Source organism: Syngnathus leptorhynchus, chromosome 13 (assembly GCF_054491065.1).
Source record: "Syngnathus leptorhynchus isolate UIUO chromosome 13, UIUO_Slep, whole genome shotgun sequence".
NCBI classification, from domain to species: Eukaryota; Metazoa; Chordata; class Actinopteri; order Syngnathiformes; family Syngnathidae; genus Syngnathus; species Syngnathus leptorhynchus.
In genome coordinates this window covers 7,576,505-7,595,847 of record NC_141207.1, presented here as the reverse complement: position 1 = coordinate 7,595,847, position 19,343 = coordinate 7,576,505, and the positions used below count along the sequence as shown (strand labels likewise).

At 42.6% G+C, this 19,343-nt stretch overlaps 1 protein-coding gene across 1 annotated transcript; it reads left to right on the top strand.

The window, feature by feature from the left end:
* Nucleotides 1-1,007: 1,007 nt before the first annotated feature.
* atf6 (activating transcription factor 6) lies at nucleotides 1,008-19,174 on the top strand. Its single transcript, XM_085928189.1, has 16 exons — nucleotides 1,008-1,226; nucleotides 1,882-1,958; nucleotides 2,236-2,317; nucleotides 2,717-2,814; nucleotides 3,220-3,343; nucleotides 3,462-3,665; nucleotides 4,806-4,963; nucleotides 7,811-7,996; nucleotides 8,150-8,241; nucleotides 9,372-9,509; nucleotides 10,840-10,935; nucleotides 11,051-11,153; nucleotides 11,438-11,508; nucleotides 12,545-12,656; nucleotides 14,597-14,681; nucleotides 18,159-19,174. The coding sequence occupies exons 1-16, from the start codon at nucleotides 1,130-1,132 to the stop codon at nucleotides 18,344-18,346; spliced, it is 1,911 nt and encodes a 636-aa protein (XP_085784315.1). The 5' UTR covers nucleotides 1,008-1,129; the 3' UTR covers nucleotides 18,347-19,174.
* Nucleotides 19,175-19,343: the final 169 nt, after the last annotated feature.

Here is a 19,343-nt window from a genome sequence, read left to right as displayed (position 1 = left end):
TATGAGGGGCTTTACACACAATCAATAAAATGACCCTCAACCGCCTGCCACCATGCATACACACCATAATTGCACCATTCAAATCAGGCACGTGTACATTTTTGAACCCATGTTGCAGGCAGATTTGTGGTCTATTTTCTTTCACTCTAGATTTGCACAAGTGCGACAAAATATGTACTTTTTCCTTATGTTTTAACCCAGTATTGCTACAAAAACGTATTCTTTATGATACATATATATTTCATATATTCAGTATATTTTTGGGGGGAGGCTGAGATATCCTTGGCCCACCCCATGGCCCCACCCGAGGAAAAACAGTATCCACGATTAACTTTATTGATCAACTTATTGGCTTTTCGTGCTCCAAGCAGATGGCTGACTCTTAACGAGTGCTTTATGAGACGTAAATCAAAGGAGATGATCTCCTGATCTGTCAAAATGCAGCAGGCAGGATCCAATCCAGTGCTGAGTCAAGCAGACCACCTCAGGTTAATCTCTTTGCGACCTGAAATGCCCACCAAGGATTATCTCGGATGTACACCTGCTTCAGATTTTTAACACACACCTTGAGCCAGTATTTCTAAAGAGGCATTTAATCACTGCCTTGAGGAGTCACACGGTTACCTTTTCTAGGGTGGGATGCCCAATTCTTGAAGATCCTTAAATACCAAAAAAAAAAGAGTCTAAAAATTTGTTGCAAAACAGTTTGGATTATACAGATTATGATCAGGTTGACAGGACGTTGTGCAGGAGAATGCTAATAATATGACATTACAAGGATTATTGTGGTTAAAAAAACTTGCTGAATTTCGGACGTGATATACAAATAAGGAACGAAACCTAATAACCATTATCTCCTAATTTATTTAGAAACCTGGTAACAGGCGGTTACCTCCAGATTTTAGTACAATTGTGCCGTCTAGTGGCCAATGCTCGTCACAGCAGCATGACGGGTTTTTATGCCTTTTGTCCCTCCGTGGATGCCGTCATTCTTTAAAAGTCAGACGTGTATTTGTTACGTCATGAATACTGCAATGCACTTATCTTCCGGTCAGTTTCGGTTCATGGGCACACTTTGATCTCTGCGCGTTATATTTGTTATTAAACCTACTCATGAATTTGAAAGAAAATGTCGTCCAATTTAACGTTAAACTTGGATAACAATCAACGTTGTTCCATGATGATGTCGGAAACGGACTTCTCCATCGACCAGGGAGGCGAGTGGGGTAAGTTTTTCCAGACTGTTCTAACGCAGAGCGAGAAGTGTCGCTTATTAACCACCGAATATTATAAACAAATCTAAATATGCTTCGTGGTAGCGTTTGATAATTTTTTGTATAGTTATAGAATGAATGTGGAGTGTGTTGACAGTACCTCGCGTCTCATTTTAACTTAGCATTAGCTAACGGGAAATGACGAGATGATGTAATAGGTTGTGTTCGAAGGCAATAGCAAACAAAGTAGTTCTAAAATACGACTTTTTATAAACGTGTAATTTAAATTGTGATTCAAATGTTGTTTACCATTAGCTAACTGGAAATGACACGATGATGTAATAGGTTACGTTAGAAGGCAATAGCAAATGAACTCTTTCGAGAGTACGACTTTTTACATTATTATGACTAAATATGCAATTTAAATTGTGATTCAAATGTTGATAGAAAACTGACAAATTAGCCAACCTTATAAAGATTAATTAATTAAAGATGAATATGCTCATTTCAATGGAATCTTAATAAAACAAAGCGGTATTTGATAATACCAATGCTTATGTTGAAAGTGCATAATTTTACAGTGGCATGAACCAATATGAACGAGAATAAAATCTTTATTTTTGAGTAATTTTAACGTTTTCTCTCTCTGTCTCTCTTCTACCCACAGACATCAGCCTTTTTGATGAACTCGACTCCCTGGAAGGTGCAGACGATTTGTTCAAGGTCCTTGAAAATCCAGACTATGTGAGTATGTTTGACTTGAAAAGAGCTCGAGTGTGAATAATAAAGCTAAAGTGTGAACATAACTCTTTTGGGTCACTATTTAATTGGATATTTGGATCATTTGGCATCACAGTAGTACCTTGAGTTGTGAGTTTTTTTTTAATAATTATTAATATTAGCTATGAGTCACAATCTGGTGATTTTATTTTATTACTTTTAATTTTTTGCTGTCTTCGCTGGGATCTGATTAGTCTACAATATGCTTTCCTATAAAAAAACGTTTTGTTTGGTATTTCAGATATGCGGAAGTGCTGACCTTGACTTTGATATTCCCATACCTGCATGGACAGAGAGTGACTACTCAAGCACCGCCTGCACAGGTACAACAAGATCGATACGGACAGATCTTCCTTGGATTTCATGTATAGTCATCTCTTTCATCTTCTAAGGAGTAGATAATGTTGTCCCGCTCAACATTTGTAGTTGTACGAATAACAGAGCTTTAAAAAGTCTTAAATGTATGTAAAATCATACAAAAAAAATGTAAAAATAAACATACAACACCCGATGTTATTGATTTTTTAAATTTTTTTATTTATTTATTTATTTGAATAAGGACAATGGACATTAATGAACATGTTGCTTAAAATACAATAAAATGACATTTTTGGTCTTAATAAAGGTCTTTTTAAGTGGCTTGAAGTGATGCCTAATGATAAAGTGATGTTGATTACACACGTGCGGTATTTCACACAATGTCTTTGTCCTTGTGCATCCAGATGGTGAAGTGAGCGTGCACTCTCTGTCACCTTCTCACACCTTGAGCTCCGCCTCCTCGCCCACAGCTGCTGAGGCGCCGTCCCCGTACTCCTTACACGTAAGTCCGGTTGCTTCACGCCTTCTTAGTTTTCTTTTGACTTGTATTTCCAATGCAAATCTGCCCCCCCCCCTCCGCCTCCCGAGGTTTCCATCCGAGTTTACATACGTGCACAAATCCAGATGGTACCCCAACATGGACAGATGCTCTTGGCTGATAGACGCCTACCGTACGCAGTGATGCTTCACTCCTGAGAGAAACTTATTAGTAAAAGCTGTAAACACCTTGTCAACTTAGTATTTATAGTCCATCATATGAACCTTGCCTCATCATTAATACAAAACATGTTGACAGCTTTCATCACATTAGCATAATTTAAAGGGCAGGTATTTTCACACTGTCTCAAGAAGGTCTTTTCTAGTGACGTTATATAGATAATTATTGAATGTGCATTTCCCCCTGCAGGATGAAGCCTGGTCTCCGCAGTCGCAGCCTTCCCCAGTGTCGGTGTGCTCCGACTCCAGTGGGTTTTCCGAAATCTCTCCGCCGACGAAGAAAGCGCCAAAGAGGACCAGTCAGACAGCACGAGGTGGGTGGGCTGAGGTTATATTGGTGAAACTTGGTGATTAAAGAATCACATTCAAGCAGTATAACGTCACAGGATAAATAATACCAGTCATGTCATTTTATCTCCTTTCCTGGCACAGCCAAACCTGCACAGTCAAGCAACAGACCCATTCAGATGAGCGCAAAAGTTTCCATCCAGCCCAAACCGGTGATTGCAGCTGTGCCCTTGGCCCACGCCACCGCCCCCCTGCAACCCAAGACAATCATCCTCCAGCCCCTGCAGACCACCATGCTGCCTGTGGTCAAAGCAGCTCCTATCAGTATCCAGCCAGCGCCTTCTACAGGTAATAACTTGGGCTTGTGTCATTTGTTTTACAACCAACAGAGGACGCTGTTGGCCCGCAGTTAAAAGTGCCCGTTCAAAATGATCTGTTGGAGCTTGATGTTGATGTATCTAGCTCGCTCTTTACATGTTTTCATCTTTTAATGCTTTTCCCGTAATGTTTTACCACGCTGGTCCACGACGTGTTACATCTTTTAGCCAATATAAATACATCTCATCCAACTCTTGCCTTCAATTTGAACTTGACACCTCTGCTGTCCACTCGGTTATAGCCAAGGCTACAGATGGCCAAGTCTGATACATCGGAGACCAAAGTCTCAAGTTGCCTGATCGTTTTTTCAACATGTTGATTATTCTCCTGATTATTCACAGAAAGGCCATTTGCATCAATCAAATGATGAGAAATGACAGTAATGTTTTCATTTTGTTGTCTGGCCTGGGCCGTAATGTACGTTTTTTTTTTTTTTTATAAAGAACAAACTGCTCCCTTGAGGCTTTTTTTTTTTCATCGCTCTAATTTTGAGGCGTTTGGCACAGCACACACACTCATTAGTAGAAGTGGCCAACGCTTGATTAGCTCTGACGGGTGGTTTCGTATTAAAGCATGATTCCTGGAAGAGAGTTTCCGGAGGGGGCGGCTTTAATGTTGTCTTTTTTCTTTTGCAATATTGCTGGAATATCCTCTTATCAGAGATAAGTTGCGTTTTTAAAACACTACCACACGTGCACTCATTCGCATGACGCCTCTTGACGGAATGTGGACGTTAAAAAAAAAATCTGGTCAAAAATAGTAAACGTCCGTTCCATCTGTAAACAGTGAGAGCTGTTAAAAAGCGAGGGGTTAATGGAGGTCACTGGCGGTGAGGGAAGTTCTGTGCCATCTGCAGCTAGCAGCGGCTCTTTAAACACGACACCGATACGGCTTCCTGCTAGCATCAACATACACCCTCGCACTTTTTGTTTGAGATGATGACATGACAAATTAGTATTGAAAGGATTTTTCTGGAATACACTCACCACTCCATTAGGTTCCCATCTACCGTCACCAAACAATCACAGCATGAACGCTCATGTATTTTCATTTGTGTAACTCAACTGTATTATTAAGTTAGCTAACGACTTTGTGCTTTTTCCTTTAAAGGCCAATCTATCATGCTGTCACAACCAAGCCAGTTACTACACATCAATACCTCCCAGGGTGTCACTGGCAGCGTGGTCGCCATGCCAACCCTGGGCCAGGACATGACTGTCGTCGCGCCACCAGTGGCCTCGCTTCGAAGCCCTTCCTCGGATGACGATGTGAGTTAAATACTTCTCACCGGGGGCGGGGTGGAAATGCTATGCTCGGCGCCTGACATAACAAATTCACATATACCACTTGTTGCCAGGTAGAGTTCGTTCATAGCCGCCTCATACGCCAATGAAAACAATGGCACACCCTTCAGTACGCCAACATAGAAAAACAACGCATGGAGGTTAGGATAGTCCCGAGTTTCTTGCGCAGTGACATGTACATCCTCTTCATTGTTTCTGTTTAAACAGCATCTACAAATCTTGTCCTGCCTGTCCGGGATAGTTTGCCTCTGTTACACAAAGCCGAGTGTTATTTCGGGCTTCGGTCCACAGCGGCTCGCTCTCAGCGTTCCTATTTGATGATTTGAGAAATGCTCTCACATTTTTCTCCTGCCAGGAGATGGGTCTCTACATGCTGTGTTTGCGTTGCAAGTTGGTGTCCGGGTTGCCAAAATGTTTGATTAAGCTCTTGCATGAAGAGGAGTCTTTGTGTCTTTTTAGGCTAAAAGGTAAAAGATAATTATGGTAATAAGGAGAATGGAGAGAAAATTATCTGATCAGTTTTGAAACTCCCCCATTAATGATTGGCTCCAAAATTCTAATTGTGTAAACCCCCTAAGGCTGTAAAAATCAAATTCTAATGAAATTTGTGTACAACCCCCTAGAGACCAAAACAAAAATGGTTTGCCATTTGAGAATTTTCAAACGCGAGGGACTGTTCACATGCTTTGTCCATTTTAAGCATCAAAAGCGCCCGTGTACTACGCGTGACTGGAAATAGCAAAACTCAAATAAAACAGCGCGTATGTAGGTCATATTATTCTCGTTGAGAATCTATTCAGCCGTGAAATGCAGCACAGTGGTGTGTGTGCTATGCAGGCCGGGGTCACATGCCTGTTAAACATAGCTGGACTGCGCCAGGTGTTACACGTGTTACTGTACCGTAACGTACAGTTAGCCTATAAATCCCGGGTGTAAAACGGCCGCCAACGATTTACACGCTTTGGACAGGTGTCGCGCGGGATGACATTTTTGCGACAGCTGTAAACAGCTAACAGGGATTGGGTGCCCGCTATGTAATGCCACTCCCGCACAGCCGAGGGGGGGATTTGACTGAAACACATTATCGGCCTCCACAAATCTCCCATTGTCAGGATTAGGGGATTAGTGGAGATACCTGTCCATGACTTAAACGCAGTTGTTGAAATGTATCAGCGTTGTCTCCCGGTTTGTTTTTTTAGTAAAACCGTCGCACGTCAAATGCCCTCAAAGTGATGGAATGTAAAGTGTCAGCAAAAAACAAAGATTACAAAAGAAATCCATTGCTTCCATTATTTGGCGTAAGCGAGCAACCACATAAAAGTCATGTATTGTTCGATTTAACGGGTGTGTGGGCAATTGGATGCATCTGCATCTAAAACTTGGAACGATTGTCACCATGTGCTGAAATGACCCAGATTCAAGAAAATGCAAAAATGATGGAGAGACTTCTCATCGTTGAGATGTTTACGCCGTCCAGTCCACTTTGGATGACTTAATCACATACTTCCTCCATAAGTAGAAGTCAATCTGCACAACTGGACGACCGACCGACAGCTGTTAGCAGCCGGTCCCCTCGGCGGCCCTTTAAAGGACAGCTCCATCCGTGTTATCCGCTCCTGGGTCGACTTTCTTCGCATGGTACCGTGCATGAACATTTTCCACCCCAGCAAAAAAAAAAAAAAAATGCCCTGCTCAGCCTCACTGTTGTTGTCGTGGTGACGTTCACCCGGCGCTCCACTCCCTGGTAACTGCGTAGTTGCGGCGTTCCCAGGCTTGCGCTTGTGGCACGACTCCCAGATCCTGGCTGGGAGATTTTGAGGAGTTTCTCAGGAGACAAAACACAAATATGGGGATCTAAATAACTTAATCATCGCCAGGGCTATTTGTCTTGACATTTCGGAGGCCTTACCCCAGGGACGATGTTTGTGTGTGTTTTATTTTATTTATTTAGAAATTAGTCCTCTCCAGTATTTAGTTGTTTATTTTTGATATTATCAAGTGTGGTGTCTCTTTTTGTGTCTCTAAAAGGAAGTCATTTCTCAAAGAAGGGCGACACGCTTCGTAAACACATCTTTCTGCACAGGATCTTGATGTAAATATTGTTTCAACAGAAGCTTTTTCGTCTGCACTTAAGGACACTTTGCGGCGTGAAGTAGGTGCAGCGGTGTCCCGAACCCCACTGGCAGATCTTTTGAACATTTCTCCTTCAGACTAAACTAAACAGGAATGCGAGCGACGCAACCCTGACCTCCTTTTCCTTGATTTCATTCCTTCTATCTGCCGTTTCTTTTTACTGGCGCCCTGGCCTCCGTATTTCACACCAGCTTTGTGTTCTTGTCGCTCTTTTGGCAAATGTCTTGACCACAAACTCTCCAAAGATGAATAATATCATGGGAATTGAATTGTTGTCTTTGAATATGGTGAAGCAACATGTGGCTCATTACCAACGCTTAATTGTCAACATTATTGTAAATAGAAAATATTGTGGCAGAACAAATTTTCAGGCTGCACTGTGAAATTGTGGCGTTTATATTATATTTGGATTATTAAAAGTATTTGGTGTTACTCATAAGAACAGTGAAAAGCGTTTTAGATGTATAAACATGATGTCACACCAGTGTAATGAATGACTGATGTCCAGCTCGGCAGGTGGCTCGCATGGGCATTAATTGCATCCTCGCAACATGGCCGCCTCGTTCGTCCTGTTTGGATAGGTGCTCCTCAAACGCATCCAGATGTGATGTGAATCCTATGACATGAGTCATCATCCCGAGTGTTGTTCTTTTCTTCTGCCCCCCCTCCGTCCTGCAGTCCAAATTTTCCCAGAGGCAACAACGTATGATAAAGAACCGCGAGTCGGCCTCCCTGTCGCGGAAGAAGAAGAAAGAATATCTGCTATCACTGGAAGAGCGGCTGAAAATGGCGCTGTCTGAGAACGCGGCGCTCAAAAGCGAGAACGGGAACCTCAAAAGGCAACTGGAAGGCCTGCGGAATGAGGTGAGCGTCGAGATATCGCCTGGCTTCAATCCTAAGGTGGTCAAAGTATAGATTGGTCATTGGAAATACTCAATGAATATGGGGGGAAAAAAAAACTCAAGTACTTCGTTACTTACAATTAGCCTTTGAAATTTCTGTCTCCCCCCCTTGCAGAATTCCCTGCTCAAGGCAACGGCTCCCAAGAGACGAGCGGTGTGCCTCATGGCGGTCCTGCTCTTCCTCACGCTTAACGTCGGACCAATAAGGTAACACCCGAGCGTCGTTTTATTTTAAGAAAAGTCGTCGGCAGTTACTGTCAGAGCAACTTCGCTGCCGTGTTGAATTTACGGTGGGCTCCCTAGAGGAAATGGACGGGAATCCCGATGATTCACTGTGGGACTCCTGCCTGTCATGTAAGCCAGGATCCCAAAAATTGAAACCAGCGCCCGACGTCGGTCCTATTCAATCAGTCTGTTGACAGTTTGTCAAATTGCCTGCCAACTTTAGGTTGAGCAAAGCGTTTGATGTGTTGACATTGAATCCACCAAGCGAAAGAATTTAGCAGGCCAGTCTATAGATGTCCCCCCATCTTCAAATGAGTCAGAAAATAAATGTCCATTTGGTCGTCGTTCCTCTGATGTTGTCGCCAGGGTTTATAGGACTGGGTGACTAATAGGTGAATAAACCTTCCAGCAACCTTGTTGGGGTTTGGCAAGATGTAAACATTTACCCCGTGTGACCGTTGGAACAAAACATGTCAACGCTCTACGTGCGGCGAAAAATACACATGTGGCCAATTCTTTTCATCGCCCGTGTTGACCATTACCACATTTGAAGACAGGTTATATAAAAGAGCTCCAGTTTTGAACATGGCAGGATTTTATCTTCCAACTGGAACAACAGATTCTCTGATGTCCTAAAAAGAAATGTTGGTTTTCTTCCATGGGGGGGCGACGTCCCCCCATGAGGGATGCGGGTCGGATTTGTTGACTTTGATAAGCTTTACTCGGCTCGGAATGTGAGCTGGATCTGAGATTTAGCCAAGACGGCGCTTGCATAGCAAATTTGTGTTGTTGCTTTTGTGGTATGCTCTGATTCTTGATTTGAGTATCTGCTTATGTCGGTGTGTTTTTACAGAATAAAAGAAAAAAATAGTTTTTACAAGCGAAATTCCTTTTTGAAATGTAAAATGATGGTGTTGTAGAAACATTGAAGGACACCACACGGCCTCCTCAGTGTATTTTGGACAGAACGAACTAGATCAGAGTTCACTGTTGGACTAATACAAAACAAAAATAAGAAACTCTTATGTACACGGGATGAAGGCCACTTGGCATTTCCTTTTTTAATTTTTTTTTTCTCTTTTTCCTCCCCCACGCACGTACGCCTTCATCAGTCAACTTCGGGGCAACTCGAACTCCGGGCTGGAGCTTGTGCCAGCGCAGCACAGCAGACACCTGTTAGGTTTCTCCGACGGCAAGGCCGGCGAGGGCCCCGAGCCCGTTGGGAACGACGACGCCGAGACGACCGACAGGTAACGTCCCCCGCCGTGACGTCGCGGCCCAGGATGCACCTGTGCTCTGGGCCCGCCCCGTACTGGCACCACATGTAAACATGAGCGCAAACCTTCCCAAAAAAATCCCTCGTGCTGCGCTTTTGACTAACAAGGTGGGAAATTGGGGTCAGGCCATGTTTGACGTCTAGTTTTATATCACTCGCAACAGCTTATTTTTCCAAGGGCTCGCATATTTTTCTTTCTATTTTGAAAGCGGTTGAGGCCCGGCCCGTCTCATTTGTAAATTGCGCCAATAACATTCTTATTTGACCCGCAAGGCCTGAAAATGACGTTTTGCAAAGTGTTAGCGCGCCTGTGTTTTGTCAGTCTTACTTGTGCGCTATGTCACTTGTTAATGCAAGCCAGGCACCTGTAGCATCAGCTTTCCTAGGGAGGAAGGAACATATTAGCATTTTCAAAAGGGTGTGACAGCGCAAAATGCTCACAGAGGACAGCATGATTGGGGAGGGGGGGTGTAGAATAATGCAACCTAATCTGGGGGGGGAGGGGGGTTGCCTGAATAGGAAGCTGTCTGCACAGAAAGGTTAATACGGGGCCCCTCAACAAGAGTTACGATCAGGCCCCTGCGGTCTGTCATATTGTCTAGCAGAATTTTTTCCGAGGCCTTGAGCGTTGGCTGAGGCTGCGGGGGGATTTCTTTGGCGGCATTTTTGTCACGGGCGTCGTTGCAGGTGGGCTCCAACATCGGGAAGTCCCTCCATAAAGTAACAATAACAATTCTGTGCACTTGTGAAGTATTGAATGTTTACATTTGGTGGCCATAAGTCATAAAAGAAATGTCTAGGAATGAAGCTGGTTATATTTTGTAGGTCCAGCTGGTCAATCTATTTTAAGGGGAATGTACGGGAATTGGTGCAATATGTTCAGAACTGAAAATATGAGAGACAAATCCACGAGAATTATAGTCCAATATACGTTTTTATTGACAATGTCCCAACATATCACTCTTCTTAACGTTGCCATGTGCTAAAATTACTGACTGGCTTTTACCACATGATAATCATTAAAATGTAATCAATGTCATAAAAAAAAAAAACATAAAGTCACACTTGTGCCCGAATCGAAGCCAAGTCGATCGACTTTCCTTTTGCCAGCTCGTCACAGATGTTTGACTTGCAAGGCGGGCGGCCGTGTTGGCTCTCCGTTTGCATCGAAAGCATCTTCTTAACGAGAAGAACATTTTTGAACGGGTCGTTAAAGCCAATATGAGATTCTCACATGCACATTTCCATGCCTTTCGACTCTCATCAATGTTCTCTTGGCCTCCCGTCATCTGTTTGTGTCGCAGTGCTGAAGGCAAGGCGCTGATGGTGGTGAAGGAACTGAACTTCCTCAGGCCGCCGCCTCCCTGCCTGCCGCCGGTTAATAGGACCAAGTGTTTGGAGTGAGTATTAAAAGTCCTTCAAGCGTGACTTATTATTTTCACCCTCTCCACAATAGAATATAGATGATGGATCGAGAATTTGCTCATAAATGTTTGTTGACTTTTTGACGGACAGGCTGGCCCATGAGTTGAGGGGCTGGGTCAACCGTCATGACTTGCAGCTGACCAAATCCAGGCGCATGAGTAACAGTCACCTCAGACCCTCCAGGAGCATTCTGGCAAGTTCCGTCCGTCAGCTCGTTCTGCTAAATGTTTTGCCGTGTCGACCTCTTCAGTCATCGCTTTCATTGGGAAGGTCTTTGTTGCAAGGTTCTCAACGTGGACCAAAAATAGCGCCTCCCATTTTTGAAGTAGTGATTTAAAAAAAAAAACTAAAATGGACATGTTTTCTTAAAAATTGGCCGGCCCAACCATTAGACTTAATCGTGAGGTTGGACAGCCAATGTTATTGTTGTTAATGACGGGGAATATACTGAGACCATGTTTTTCAATTTTCCAACAGAAAACTGAACTTAAAGATGCCGAGAGCTCCCAAATTGTGACCGTTCCATACGCAGAAACTGCCAAAGAAAAGTGAGTAATGGCATGATCTCATTTATTTTCACAAATGTTCATTTGATTACACCTTTAAAGATGTAGACTTCATTTAAAGAAGCAGTAAGGGGCAGATTGTGTTTTCTAAGGAAGCTTCATTTTCTGCATTTGTCAGCAAAACCCTAACAAATATTGTCAATGTGTGTGGTGAACCACTCTAACATCAACATAATTTTGAATCATGTTACTTTAGAAGGCTTTGCTATTTCTGACCTGGCATTAATTACACACCCTGCAGAAGAAGAAGAAGAAAAAAAAAAAGCAATATCTGAAAAAAAAAATCCACATTTTCCATGACACGCCACCATTACGTAAAGCAACTGTTCCCATAATGCCATTTGACTTAAGTGGCTCTGTAAATGGAACCATGACGGGAGGTAAAATATCTTCTCCTTTTTTGGGAATTGACCCCCCCCCCCCAAATCTTGCTTTTTACAATTTAATGAGGCACAGATTGTAAAGAATGACCCCACTACTTGACTTCAGAGTTTTGGCTCTTCTGCTGAGCTGCACTCACATCACACAGATGGAGTCAATAGGTTTTGTTGGCCCCCTATCGTTTTTTTCTCCTTCGCTAGGAAATGCGAAGGACGAAGGGGGAGCGGTTTTAACAGGTCTGGCGGTCAAGTATGAGATTTTCTTTTTTTTAATGCTTTATATTGTACAGTAGTTAAAGGAGCTGGCAGATTTGCATGAAAATACTCTGTTAAAAAAACAAAAAAATAATAATATTATTAAGAGCCAGGATTTTATTAGTAATCCTTCCAATGCTAATTTAGCCTTTTAAGGTTTCACTGTTCTGACCAGAAATGACCGTTTGGAATGAAAACACCACACAAGGAGCTAATTTAAGTAAGAAAACTCATCTATCTGTCACCAAAGTACATACTTGGGCTTGAAGAAAAATAAAAGCGGTTCCCAAGTGTCAGACATGTTTTGAGCAAAGTGCAGCAAGGCCTAATGCCAAGCTAGCCTTTTTTTTTTTCCCCCCTGATCTCTTATTTTTGTTTTAAAGGACCCCTGGCAGTGAGCTCCAGGTGTACTACAGACCCTCGCACACGTACGGCGACTTCTTTGCCGAGATGAACCGGCGAGGCGACACGTTCTACGTCGTGTCTTTCCGTAGGGTAAGTTGAAACCGTCCTTATGAGTGAATCATAAATAATGTCTGTTCCTTAACATGAACATTTATTGTGAGTCAACAACGGCGAACGGGTTCACACACCCACCGGTGTAACTACCCCCTTTCCGTTCCTTTTTTCCCGGGCCCATTTGCCATCATGTTTTATGGTTTTATGCACGACTCGGTGTCATTTTTCATTCCGTACCTTTCGACGTTAGGCAAGTTAAGACAAGAAGCCTGTTTTTTATTTTCGCTCGCCTGACGTGATGAATACTGGACATCACTTTCAATAAAAGGGCTTTGATCATTCGGGGTTTAATTGCTGCCATTTTGTTAGGTTTCCTTCAGATGTCATTTTTCATTTGGGCGTTTTTTAATTCTTTTGTAATATTGTTTGTCCCAGCACACGAATCTAACATACTGTTACATGCTGAGACAATATCATATTTTTATTACAATATCATATATTTTAATAAAATAATCAGAATGTTTTTTAATTTTATTTTTTTGAATTTATTATTTTTAAGAATCTGTTCTGGTGCAACTTTTATTTATGTGTTTTGTTTTCTGGGTTCCTACGTATTTGAAAGTATGGGGTAGGCTTTTTTTCTATTGTATGATGTGAGTAGAATACTAGCCAAGCTTCTGGAGTGAATTTGGAATTTGAAGGCAATCATTATTAATTTTTACTCGTCTCATGGTTTGTTGATACCATTTTGCCCTCCCCGCCAGTTTCAGCTCATTGTTCATGTGCAAGCCACCAGATCACTTAAAGCCCTTCACACACACACAGACAAGCGCCCGTGGCCTCTTTTTGAGCTTGAAATGAGCTGAGGGGATGGAAAAAATGTACCTCTCAAACAAAAGCTGAAAAATTGAAGTACTTGTTGTGTTGTGGCACCTGCAGCTTTATGGAAGCGTGTAGCGGGGGTGACGTGGTGGAAACATTTGAGGGTCTTATCCATGTTTCATGGAGCCCAAATCTCTAGATTGATGATAAGCAGTACTTACTGCAGATGCTATTTTCCTTGTCGGATTTTGCGATTTTTCATTCTCCTGTCAGACTGTAAATCTTCATATCTTCATAAAAAAAATTATTTAAATGACTTATCGTTTCCTCGTGTATCGTGGTCACCTCCCTGACTGCCCCCTTTAATCATCTTATTTAGGCTAATCCATTCTTTTATATCATTTTATTATCGTAAATCAGTTTTAATTGAGCTTTATTTGACTCGTCACTAATGGCCAGTCAGAAGTTAAGTACAACACTTAAATAATGTTAACATTGCCTGCACTGCCAATTTTATTATTCTCGCCAAGAGTTTGACTTTAAAACAGATTTACGTTATTTCCCCTGGGAAATTGTCACTGTTTGTGTGAGACTCCACTAAATAATCCGAAATGCCAAGCCTACTAGGAGGCTCCACTAAATACTAAATAATCCTAAATGCCAAAGCCTGCTAGTGAGAAATGATTTATTCCTCACAAAATTCACATTTGATGTGGGTCTCATATTCTGGTCCTGATATTTAGGCTTGTTGGCGCACGATAGCTAAAATATCGCCGTCATTTCCTGTAGTAAAACGCATTGTGTCATCTCGTATGAATCTGCAATTAGAGGCCATGATAAACACTCCCGCCCCTTGTCGCTTATTTTGAGTCACACGAATGTTTGCACGACTGCACTGCAAGGCAAAAGCATCCTATAGTACAATTAATATCATAAATGAACCACCATTTTCATCCTTTGGAAACCAAAGACGCAAAAGTGCTTTGCGAAGCCGATTTTGATTATAGGCTGCGGTGTGGAAATTGGACTCGCTTTGCGACGTTTCTAAGAAATGAACACGATTGACCGCAGGGATCAAATGAGACGCCTGATTTTTTTTTTTCCCTCTCAAAGCAGTTGTATACTTGCCATAACCTTCTCATGTTGGTTCTTAGGATCATCTTCTACTTCCTGCCACCAGCCACAACAAAGGAAGTCGCCCTAAGATGTCAGTGGTTTTGCCTGCTATGAATGTCAATGGTAAGATTCTTTTGTAGGAATGGATTCTCTCTCTTGTTGGATTCCCCCCTCCCTCCCTCCCTCCCACTCCCCAAATCTGGAGTTCTCAGTACCCTTTGTCACGTCCCTCGGTCTGTTCTTCTCCCTGCTGCATTTAGCAGAGCTGCAACGTGGCTGCACAGCCACCGTCCAAACCACATTCAGACACAAAGATTAAAAAAAAAAAAGCTTTTCAGTGTTGCCATTTCCTTTTGGCGATGGCTTTGCAAATCTTGTACTTGAAATAATTTAACAGATGCCAGGGCCGACATGTTTATAGATTAATGATACTACTAAAAGAAATTTGAAACACATGAAAAAAAAAATCCTTTTTGGGTAAAGGCGGTGTGAAGCATCTTTTATATTCAATCTGCCCAGATATCATTGGCCCTGTTGCTATTTCTTAGCACCCTCAATTTTGCTGCTGCGGCATTTATTGAGTAAATCAAATATTCCATCTTCTATGATGTTAAAGGTTCTCTTTCAAAGTTTTGCACAGCTGCCCATTTGATTTTTTGAGACGGAAAACCAACCGTGCAGTGGAAAAGTAATAACGTGCTAGCTCACTTAGCTTATCTAATCAAACCCGGCCGGCTCTGGTGGACTTTTCTTCGAGCCTATTGGAAAGAAAAAACGCTTGGCGAGAGACAAACCCCCGCCGTGTCTGTTTCAATTAGGTCATCGTTTGGCTGTCACCCTTCTTGTGAATCATTCAAGTGTGCATATGTTTTATTTCGATGGGTTCGTAAAGTTCTTCTGCCCCGTCATCATTTCCAACGCATGTCAGTGGAGACCGAATGAAATCGAAACGATCGGAGCCGTTTTCCTCTAAAAATAAAAAAGGAATATTCCGCCTGGTACGGAACGTCGACTTTTACGTTTTTGCCAGTTTTTATTTTAGGCTTCAATGCAACTGGCTGAGCGACATTACATTGTAACTCGATTATTCCACAATGGATTTCAAATTCTTTCCAGCTCCCTTTTGAGGAATACCTTTGGACAAATTTAACGTGCAGTGAACAGGATAGTTTTCAATACGCAGCTTTCGAGCAAAGTTTTGTAACCTTTCGACATCCCCTCCTCGGAGTCGTATCGGACCGAGCCCTTATAAGGACCGCTGGTGTGTTTATTTAATGAGCCGTAGAGTTTGAAAGTAGCTCAATCAAGTGGAAGTGACATGTTTGGAGGAGAGGAATGTTTGGGCGATGACATCATATACAGGTGGAGCAACCGTCGGAGACAGTCTATTTACTCTTGGGTACGTGTGCTCTACGGTAGGCACGGCGGGGGTTGTAGGTAAAGAGCCGGATTCCGATTTCCCTACTTTCCTAATCCAAACAGTGCATCGCCATTAGAGCGCTCACCGGTATGATCGATGCTCTGTTCACATATGCGATTTGAGATCTGGTTGGAGCGGAGTATAACCAATTCTGCTTCAAAGATAATTACCAGTGGGGGGGAAAAAAAGACATTTTGGCTCCTTTCAGGGTTTGGACTCCATGGGAATTCCCCGGATTTTGCCCAAATCTGAACCAGGTGTGGTACACCCCCACCCAACCCAGAATCCTAACACCAACTGAACCATGTGTACCGCTAAATGTCATAGGAATTAAAAAGTTGCCTATTTGAAAGAAAATTGTATTTTATAGAGAGATTGGGATCACGTTTTTCAGATTAAATCAACCTTTTTTGTTAACAACAATCTTTTCAGAGCTTATTTTAAAGCCATCCTCGATTCAAATTGTCTCTTGGCCGCTCTTATTTTGGATCACAGATTATGCATCCGAGTTAAAAACGGTTAGGGGTCATCAGTTCACCCGTTAACATTTCCTTCAGTGTTGGCGCCGATACAGCAGATAGCATCCTCTCACAACGTCTCTCGGGATTATTTCGAGGCAGACCTCCAGCCTTTATCAGGCCGCAGCGGCTTCATTGTGTCACTGAAATGTCGTGGAACACCTCCAGATGGATTCTGGAAGTAAGTAAAGGAGACCGTGCCGCCCGATGTTGTCTCGTGGTTGTTCCCTTGTACCCTTGAGACCATTTGGGTAATTGGTTGAAAGACCGTAAGCGGCAACACAAATCAGGGGCCCTCAAACGGGATGCAATCGCTTCAGATCATAGCCCGCAAATTACGGGGTAATTATTAGAATTGCTGGTTTCTGTTCAAAAATAATGACAGGCTTGAGGTTGAAGTCTCAATAACAAAAAAACAGGAATTGGCAGATTGAGGGAGCAGATTCACGACATCAACTGAAGATACCAATACTTGGGTATCCAAAATGTCCCCTAACATGGCTTTGATTTGTTTTCAAATTCCAACTATCATTCCACCTGGTAGCTGACGCAAATGTAAACGTCGTGTGTCACCCACTGACTTGTTGAGTGATCGTTTTATGTGCTGGAAGCCAAAAAAACGCAGCACAACTGCACAAACAGTGCCGCGCAATGTGCACTCATTTCTCACATCTGGTTTTTCACAAAGCAGCAGTTTGAAAATGACTGCGACTGCTCTCTTCTCATTGGACGTTTCCTTCGGAGCGCCCGCCTATCTTAGACCCCTGGCTGGCTCGCCAAACTGTATATAATTACGTGAATACGTGCCGGGTCCATTTGTGGATTTGAATACGACTGAAATGTGGCCTTAGCTGAGATTTGTGCTCTCCTAAGCACATTTTCAGAGGCTAGCGGATTAAAATTCCAAAAGCACCGATACTTCCTCTTCCATTGCTTACAAAGTTTGATAACTTGTTTTTTTTAATAAAACAAAAAAAAAAGACATAGCGTAACTGATCTTCAACCTTGGATCCTATCCAAAGAATTCTGCTGAGTGTGTTTCACTCCAGGTGCGAAGGATGAGTCTCAGCAGTCCATGAGGTCATAGTCAGGACGGACATTTAATGACAGGAACACCTGTGGAATCTTCCAGAAAGTAGAGGGAGCTCCCATATTGTCCTTCTTAGGGAGAGCACTGAGAAGATGCTACGGAGGTTGATGTTTTGAACAGGTGGCTGGAAAAAAAAAACCCACTCAGATGAATCCGTCTTGACTTTCTTCTGTATTAATCTTAAGAGATTCCCTTTCGTGAAAGAAGTTTTACAAGCTAGTTTGCTTTTAATGGCTTTTTGTTAAAACCCCCCCACACGCTTGTAAACTTCAAGAGGGCTCGGGTACGTTACGGTTTCTGTCTCGTCCTCTAAACCCACAAGGGGTGCCGCATCCCCCACTCTTTGTCTCTCACCGCTTTTTCCCTCTCAAATAAGCGTGTCCAGCTCTCGCTTTGTCTCCATACGAGGGGGAGAAATCCAGCGTGACTCACCTCCAAACTTCCATCTGTGAGCGAGCTTCCAGCTGCTCCGAAAACGTTTCTCACACAACAAAAGAATTTGACCGAATCCAAACGACTATTATGACACATCTTAATTGTTCCCTCAACATCTCTTTCATCTACGCTTACAGATAGCATCATCGGAGACAAGGAATTTGAGGTGATGATGCAGATCGATTGCGAAGTCACCGACACCAGGATCCTCCACATCCGCTCATCCACCATCCCGCCAATGCTGCGGGTAAACCGTACGCAAACCTTCTACCAGCAGGAGGCTCAACCCGCCCCTCCCGTAGGTGTGCTCATGGGGTCAGCCTAGACCCAGCGGTTAAAGCAAAACAAAAAGACTCCAAGCAAAGACGACGGGGCCGGTCACCACATTCTTTATCGTGGCCTGAAGGTAGTCGGGATGTGTTAGCGCCTTGTGCTACACTGACTTCCTTCCCCACATAACCTCAGACGTCCCACGTACCAGGTAATTGCTTAACAGCAGGGGGCTGAGCACTGAACCCTGAGTCACCCCGTCCGTCACAACACAAATGCACCAGAACAGCTCTTTCCTCAAGTCCCACTTGTTCCTCATTTCTTCATCAACTCATCAAAAGTCACATTTTGACTTTGTGCTGTAAGATTTGGTTTCATAAATTGTGTATCGCAGGAGATTGCGCGCAGCTACATACAGGAAGCTCAGGAAGTGTTGTTCTCTCACAACTTTTTTTTTTTTTTTTACTTTTGATGAAGACAACTGATATTCTATGTTTTTATTGTTCTAACTTTTGACAAAAATGTATGTTTGCATTTCTGTGTGTAGTTGTGTAGATTTGTTGATATGGATATTTGTTTCAGATGGATTTATTGATTCCTGGAGGAGTCTATGGGGGGGGGGGTAAAAATAAAGGAAAAATATATTGCACTATTTTTATAGTGCACTTTGAGCATTTTGGATTTGAAATAATCGAAATATGTTGGGGTTATCAATAAGGATTTTATAGAAGTTTGCTCAGTTAAGTGCATCTGTTTAGCTGCATGCTTATTATTATTATAATTATTATTATTATTATTATTATTATTATTAAACACTGTCGTCCTGTGAGTGTAGAAATACATTCCCACCATGTCCCACTGATGATAACTTTTTTTTTGTGAATACCCCAAAATAATAAACACTGGATTTTCTGTATGTATATCTGATTTGTAACGATGATTTCTTTTGTTTTGTGGATTTCATTAGATCTTCACGCAGCCCACAAAAAAACAAAAAAAAAAAGGCTCGTCTTCCGCCGTGTGACCGGCTACAAAACACGGTGAGTCAACAA

Bases quoted from the DNA above. Each gene is read 5' to 3' on its own strand.
- atf6 (XM_085928189.1), top strand. From the start codon at position 1,130: ATGTCGTCCAATTTAACGTTAAACTTGGATAACAATCAACGTTGTTCC. The intron at 1,227-1,881 runs GTAAGTTTTTCC...TTCTACCCACAG, and splicing joins CGACCAGGGAGGCGAGTGGG to ACATCAGCCTTTTTGATGAA. The intron at 2,318-2,716 runs GTACAACAAGAT...TTGTGCATCCAG, and splicing joins CTCAAGCACCGCCTGCACAG to ATGGTGAAGTGAGCGTGCAC.